Source organism: Ictalurus punctatus, chromosome 18 (assembly GCF_001660625.3).
Source record: "Ictalurus punctatus breed USDA103 chromosome 18, Coco_2.0, whole genome shotgun sequence".
Taxonomy (NCBI): Eukaryota; Metazoa; Chordata; class Actinopteri; order Siluriformes; family Ictaluridae; genus Ictalurus; species Ictalurus punctatus.
Window position 1 is genome coordinate 21,053,243 of NC_030433.2, and position 8,156 is coordinate 21,061,398.

The 8,156-nt window shown below is 37.2% G+C and overlaps 1 protein-coding gene across 1 annotated transcript in view; it reads right to left on the reverse strand.

Moving 5' to 3' along the window:
* Positions 1-40: 40 nt before the first annotated feature.
* Positions 41-8,156, reverse strand: part of ghrb (growth hormone receptor b) — a 16,934-nt gene continuing 8,818 nt past the window's right edge. The window contains 7 exon segments of the mRNA NM_001200214.1: positions 41-1,626; positions 3,017-3,086; positions 3,341-3,431; positions 3,534-3,675; positions 4,319-4,503; positions 6,088-6,260; positions 6,536-6,668. Coding sequence (NP_001187143.1) covers positions 835-1,626; positions 3,017-3,086; positions 3,341-3,431; positions 3,534-3,675; positions 4,319-4,503; positions 6,088-6,260; positions 6,536-6,668 — 1,586 coding nt within the window. The 3' untranslated portion in view covers positions 41-834.

An 8,156-nucleotide genomic window follows, 5' to 3' on the forward strand; every position in this document is an offset into this window, starting at 1 on the left:
TGAATCAATTCACGAATCGACTCGAATGATTAAGCAGAAATGTATAAATGTAAACTTTAATTGCTCACTTTTTTGTAAATATATACATCTGTTCTTTATTATAATATATATTACATTTTAACAAGCCACGCAGAGAGTCATATCTATTGACATTGACACTTACTTTTTAGAAACTTACCTAGCTAGACACTGCAGAGCAGAACAGAACAGAATAGAAAAAAACACAAACAAGATGAGGCATTTGTGGTGTAACCCAGATACATTGTGTGCTGGGGTTTAGAGAAAAAGTTCTGGACTTACAAGTGCACTTCAGCAAAAATTAGCTTATGCTTGCTAGGGTTAGAAACGGTGCTGTTAGATAGAGAATGCAAACAAATGAGCAGGTTCCTCATCCATGTTAATGTTCATTAATCCACTGAGAAGATTTTATACAAAAGATATACTAATCCACCCAGCTATAATTCCATTTAACGGCATCATTCCTTATAGTTGTAAACAGTAATTAACTATGATTTGCAATATTTATACAGCTCAGAAAATAGGTCATTGTAATTTCATCCAATAAATCTAATCCAGTCCAAGTCCATCCATCCATCCATCCATCCATCCATCCTCAACCGCTTATCCGTAATCGGGTCGCGGGGGTAGCAGCTCCAGCAGTCCAAGTCCATCTTGCCAAAATGTTTCAGTAATATAATAAGGACCAGTCAGTGAAAAATCTGCTTGGATTCCAAGTTTTTAGCCCAGTCTTGTTTGGTGTTGGCTAACAATGTCCAACGTGCTTTACAGCTAATCTATTCTTTCCCCAAATCCCATCTCAGTACATTTCTGGCACTACTTATTTGGAGTAATGCTGTCTAGTAGGTCAGGAGTCAAATATCCCCCAGGATGTTTGCTTGCCTTCAAAACAAGGCTATCTTTCCAGCCCACTCCATCCACCATAGTGTATACTGGAGGATTCGGCATCGTGAGGATAGGAAAGGCAGAGAGGATGGGTGTCACCTCTGGTTGTGCAATGGGGTTCTGACACTGTTGTGGAGTACTGTTGCTTTCTGACTCAGGGTTTGCTGTGGATGAGCTTGGCTCGTTGGTACTGTAACCTCTTTCATTAAGGGTCACCATCATCCAGGGATTTTTCTCTTTATACTCAGCTTTATTTTGAACGCTGCAGCCATCAGTCACGTTCTGCTCTGGGAACAGCAGTGTTTCACCACATGGCATAATTTCAGCCACTTGAGAGTAAATGGAATTCTGCCATGCAGGTTCCTGTGCAGGAGAAACAACAGGTTGCAGAGATCCCAAATTTTCAGGAGGTATAAAAGTGTGAAAACAATCTTGGGCACTGGTTGAAGGGTGATTAGCATCTTGGTGGTCATGATCAGACAGATCGGGGTCACAGCAGCTCGCCCGACCCGAGTCGTCATCCTGGAACCCACTGGATGTCGGAGGGGAATCAGAGACATGAGATTTGTCAAAGAGGAGTGGTGTGTCCAAGCCTTCAATCATCTCAGTCGGTTCGTCAATGTCCACCTGTATGAACTCCACCCATGGGTCATTACTATAGAGCTCTGGACGCAGATCTGGGTGAGCACCCAGGACCGAGGTGAACTCGGTTAGCTGGCCCTTCTATAAAGACAAAAAGTGCAAAATATCTCAGGAAATGTTAACCTTATAGACAAAAACAATAAGTGTGAATGCAGGGTGTAATGGTATACTGGTATGATAAAGCAACGTGAAGTAGTTAATTAACTATTTTATCATTTTTTAAATTATAATTATTATGGCAAATGTGCAACTATTTTAGACATGTAAAACTTTTTGTTTTGGGCCTAATTAACCCTGTCATGTATTTATTTATTTATTTTTTTTACAATACCAGATTTGTGCAGGTCAAAAGCAATCATGTCTATTTTGTGTTGAAAGTTCTTTGGTTTTACTCATAGTAATGGTTGTTAAAGGCATTTTAAATGTCTGCAACTTTATATGTATATCCCAGGGAAACAGGACATGATTAAAGGCAATACCAGAGTTTTGGGGTTATTGAGAGCAAATGAAAAATGACAGGAATGACGATTTATTTGCAATTTATTTAAAACATTTCTTCAGGGTCTCAATCATTTTTGCAAGTGAAAACAGTATTGTTTCTTAAAAAGTAATTCTATTGAGAAGTATCCTTTTTTATTAGAACAAAAATAAACAGGTTTTCCTATTGTTTGAATCAAAATTTTAACTATTGTGTGTTTTGTTATACAATCATATTTTGTCATTTTCATGGTGCCAATAATCAATCAATCTAGCTATGTAGCCATCTCATCAGTTTTAGAGGGACGTCCTGTTCTTAGTAGTGTCACTGACTTGCCATGTTTTTCTCCACTTGTCGATTATTGCCTTTACAAGGTTCCATGGTATATCCAATGCATTGGAATTTTTTTTTTTTGTAAGCCCCTCCAAATTGATATTTTTCAACAATCAGATCCCGTACCTGCTTCGTAATCAGTCGCTTTAATTGAGGGCAGGTGTATACTATTTAGTATTTAACATAAGTGTGAATGTGATTGGTTGATTTTGAACACCGCCACATTCCCATTTATAAAAGGGTGTGCACATTTATGCAAGCTGGGTATTGGAAGTTTTTTATTTAAAAAAAAAAAAAAAAAATTCCCCTAAAATGATTCTTATCATTTTCCACATTAATTAATAGGTTAAAATTTCACAATAAAGGTTTTTAAAAAATGGTTCTGATATAATTTATTTTGGTTTCTTTTTTACATCACAAAAACCTGCCTTTTTAACAGGGGTGTGTAGATTTTTATATCCACTGTATATTTACAATAAGGGAGATTTTACGAGCCATTTCCTGTTCCCTCACAGTTTTATATTCAGGAGGCCCTGTCATGTCAAGAAATTTAAATTTAAAGTATGATTATCTTTTTTTTGCATTTGTAATAATGTGGATTTTTAATACATTTCCAGCCCTAGTTTGTATACTATTAAATAGGCATCACAGACTTAATACCTGTAGGAGGAGGGGATCAATTCCTTTGATTTTTGGTCCAGGAACAGGTGGCAGAAGAATCACCATGAGTCTGAAAGAACAGTTTTAATCTTAATTTAAAATTTCGATTCTCATTCCATCAAATGCTGGTTACTCATCATACAAGTGAAACACTAAAGCACTAAATCAGCTGTGAATTTTCCCATTTGACTTTAGGGTAATTTTTCTCTGTACATATAGCAAATTACTGGATTTTTAATGAACCCAAGCATGTTTTTTTTTTTTTTTTTTTTTTTTTGACTAAACAATCATTCTGTGGATGACAATATCAAAGTAGTCTCTTACTTCTGTTTACGTGACACCACGATCAGGATCAACATGATTACAATAGCAGTAGCCATGAGGATAAACACTGCAGTTATGGGGATTCTTGAGCCTAAAAACAACAGCAGAGATGAGATTTCGATCATTCAAATAATACGTTAATTGAACATGAGGTGATTAAGTTATGAGCAATAAGTTTAGCCTAAAGTTGCACCTTTGCTGGGAACAAGTATGAAAATGGAGTCACCAAAATCCCCAAAGTTGTAGCCCCTCATTTTGGACCTCACCCTGACTTCATACTCAGTGTTGCTGCGAAGGCCGTAGATATTTGCCTGTGTGTCCTTGCCACTGTCGAGCTGGAAAATGACAAATTAAGCCAAAAGTACAAATTAAGCTTGTTTTGTATTAAAATGCACAGACATAATGAGTATGATAATGTTCATCATAGGGAATCACACCTAAACATGACTAAACAGCTGTATTCTCATCGAGAAATCCATATCCTTTATATAGGGAAATTACAAACAATCTCATGCACCAATCTTCTGCCCAATGGAAAATAGAGGTGTATATTGGGATTGGCTCTTGTATTTTATGACGACTTCTCCATAAAGCCAACTGAAGTGACGTGAGTATGTGATTGTTTAGATGCACAGTTTACACAAGGAAGGCTATTGGCTTCCATTACTTGTTAGCAACTCAAGAAGTACCCACTGTTGGACAGCAATGCCTTGGCTGATTTCAGTTAAGCAGGTAAGTGTAGCTATGTTTAGGGGATGATTAGGGGTAGGTGACCTGATACAAATATCTTTTTTTTTTTTTTTAATTATGTAAAATTTAGTTTGATGATACTGGTATTAAATAAAAAGTATACCAAAATGAAAGACTTAACACTCAAAAGTATGGGGGAAAAAATCAGTACTCACTAGCTCAGAACCTTGTAACCAGAATTATAAATATTGTCATATAGATTCATTATAATAGTACATTCAGACTCACAGATTTCCACTGCTCTGAGCCCCTCTCACTGTACTGGGTCTCATACCAAAGCGTCATCCATCCCATCTTTACATTATCTGCTGCTGAGGGGGGTGTGTCCCAGCTGATCATCACATCACAGTACAATCCAGTTGGGCCCAAACTCAACAACGTCCAGTTCAGCACTTCAGGTGGGTCTGGAAATACTACAAACACAAAGTATGATGTATTATCATATATCAGATCATATGATAATATAAGAGTGTGTTTGGTTTACATCAGGCTAGCTTCTTTATGTTTAATGTTTTCTTGTATAATCTGTTGCAATGGTAGCGTTGCTGCCTCACAGCTCCCTGTATCAATCCTGATCTTGGATTAATGTCTTTGAGTAGTTTCTGTGCACGTTCTATGTGAAATTGCACTAGGTATACATGGTGCTCTGTGATGTACTGGCATATCATCCAGGATGTTTTTCTAACTCAGTCCCTGTTTTCCCTCTGCTGTGATAGAACAAAAAATGCAACACCCTCATGAGGTGGTGAACAAATAATGTATGAATATTTCCACAAATAAGCCTTTATTTGTCACATATGCATTACAGCACAGTGAAACTATTTTCTTCGCATATCCCAGCTTGTCAGGAAGCTGGGGTCAGAGCACAGGGTCAGCCATGATTCAGCACCCCTGGAGTAGAGAGGGTTAAGGGCCTTGCTCAAGGGCCCAACAGTGGCAGTTTGGCGGTGCTGGGGCTTGAACCCCCGACCTTCTGATCAGTGACCCTTAACCGTTGACCCACTGTCCTAGTGTAAAGGACATGAAGTCTATCTACAGAAAACTGGGCACAAGGTGGGAATATATTATGGATTGGACCACAGGGCACCACACTCATTCACACCTAGAAGCAATTTAGAGCTGTCAATCCAGCTACAGTGGACGAGAACCCAGAGAAAACTCACATGAACATGAGGAGAACATGAAAATTTCCATACAGTCCCAGAGCTCAGAATCATACTGAGGACCCTGGAGCGCTGTACAAGTGGCCACCAAGACACCGTTGTCAGAATAATTGAAAATTTTATTTATAATAACCTTAAGGCTGAAAAGGAACAGCTAACCATTCAACCTTCAACTAGCCATCTGCCATTTGCAGACCACCAACTCTTCTGTATAAGACTATAGGATAAGTGTTACACACCATCTGCGTGTGATTTGTCATATTTGAGCATGTTGACATCAGTCTCTAGCTTTTGTGCTGGCAGAGTCATGGTTCAGAAAGCTCCAACAGTGCATTCCAAGAAAAACAGTGAAAAGAAATTCAGCCAGAGCTGTACAAGTCCACATGTCCATATTTGCTATCTGGACTGGCAACCCAGTTGAATAATCTGTTGAGCTGGTTTCAAGTTGTTTGCCATATCGTGATTCAGCAGTTAAGGCACAAAAGAAGACATCACCTACTTCACATTCTTAACACCCTATGAACTGAAGTCTTCAGTGTAGGTGCTAGTTGGAGATTGCTTGCGGCACTAAACCACAGCCACAATTAAAGTGGGCCATTGCATCCTATACCAGTGAAGGTCCCAAGCATACACACTTCTTATTTTCACTCTTGTTATGTTGCTATTACTTGCATTGCAATTTTTTTTTTGTTTGTTTTTTGTTTTTTAATTTTGTAAGCTCCACTGTGGCCAAAGAATTCCAGAGACATTGTGTTTTAAAAGCAGCCACCAAATGTGAACACACCCCCTCTTTTGTTCAGATACTGCCAAAAATGATTTGTTCTCTTGACCTACCAATTTCTTCCACTGTAAAGAACATTTCATCATAAACATCATTGGTCTGTGAACGCAGTTGGATGGCATAATGTAACCAGATACTTGTATGGTTGGTATCAAAGTAGCATTCATTTTTAACTGCAGTGCTGTAACTTGGGCAGTTGTGCCATGTGCCATCACTCTTCGAATCTCTGCAAAGCAGAAAAGAGAAATAAGGGATGTTAAGCACAGGCATGCATCAAGATAACAGCAAAACCACCACCTATCTGATCAAACGGGGTACAGGTAACTTATTAATCACAGTAATGAGATCAAGAATTGATTATTAATTTTCTTTTCTTTCTTTCTTTCCTTTTCAACGCCATGCTGTATTAAATTTGAAACTTTTCCTATTAAATTTGCGGGTTAGTGCAGGGAAACATGAAATGCAAATGGATAAACCATAAAAATAAATTTTTGTCAGTACTTCAGCGAGTAGAACAGTCTAAGGTCGCCCAGCTCCGTCAGGTTCCAGAAAGATCCGACATCCCATTGGCAGCGGAACGTCATGAGATCCCGGGAATAGCAGCCAGTCAGATGAGGCAGAGATTTGTTCTGAGCTGGAAAAGAAATAAACTGTTAATACAATGGCTTGGGTTTAATCTACAGTTAGAAAGATATGAAGATTTAATCATTGAATAGCTACATATTTCAAGGATAAAGTTTTATTTGGTTTAAAATGGGTAAAAAATAAACAAGTACAACATAATTCAGTAATATTTAAAAAAAAAAAAAAAAAAAAAAAAAAAAAAAAAAACAAACAACTTTGTCCCTCCCCCCACCATAAATTTCAAATGCCCCCAATCCCCACCACCACCAGATAACTCCACAAAATGCTTTTTAAATGTCATTTTTGTTGCTGTCTAACACCTGATATCAGAAGTTTATCCATGATAGTTTAAAGCCAAATCATTTTTGATCGAATTTCATTTAACAAACTAAAGATTATATTCCACCCAACAGTTTCCTGGTGAAGTGTGAAGTACCAGTACACACTGTGCTTTCACATCAGCTTGTCTACAACTGGGATATATGAAGAAAGTATAATGTCATATATAGTGTATCTGTGTGCAATAGTAAACATAATGTGACATGAAATAAAATGTCCTGGTCATGGTTGCTTTGGAGATGTCTTTTGATTAAGAACAACTAGCCAATCATAACAAGATTTAAAATGGGTTCGGAGATGGGATTTCTCAGAATTTGTCAAAAATGAATTTATCCTTGACTACCTGCTTTACGGTCATATTAAAATGATTTATATTCCATAATATTTTATATCTATAAAAATAGAAAGAGATAAAGAAACAACCCTAATGACAATAAAGCTGAATTAATTTTCTATTCATATACCTAATCAGTTTCTTCCTTTCATTTCCTTATTGCTATATTTTTGGCTTTATATTTTATCCTGTGTATAACCAGAATTGAATCAGTATTGCTGATGCTTGCTCCAAGATTAATCCCTTAATAGTGCACCTGATACTCTATTAAAGCTGATTAAATAAATAATACTGATTAAATTATTCAGTTTGCTTTGCTTTTATTCAGTTTGGTCATGAAAAAAAATAATAATTGCATTATTAAACTAATATAAACACCATGCACATCAATATGGACTTGGATCAGGATAAGTACTGCTTTTAAACATATTTTATAAGCTTTGAAATGAAGGACTTGAAGTAGAGTACATCCACTTCTAGCCTATTTGTAGACATGTTGACACTCATCATGGTGTCCTCAGGCCAGCAGGTGGCTGTTTCCTGGAAGTGCTGGCTAACATGCTTTATGTGTAAAAGCCTTGGTGTGTCAGCATGGGGCTTCTGCCAAAGCTTCCAGAATCCCTCTCTGAGCCCTGATAGTTAAATGTGTATTTTAAATATTTACTCAGGAGGACAGATAAAACTCCAACTGCTGAAAACAATTTTTAAAAAAAATCACATTGTTATATATTTTAAGTTCAGATCTTTGCCATACTTACATGTGCACACATATGCATCTCAAAAAAATAGGAATACCGTTTTTTAATTCAATTATGGGGGAAAAAA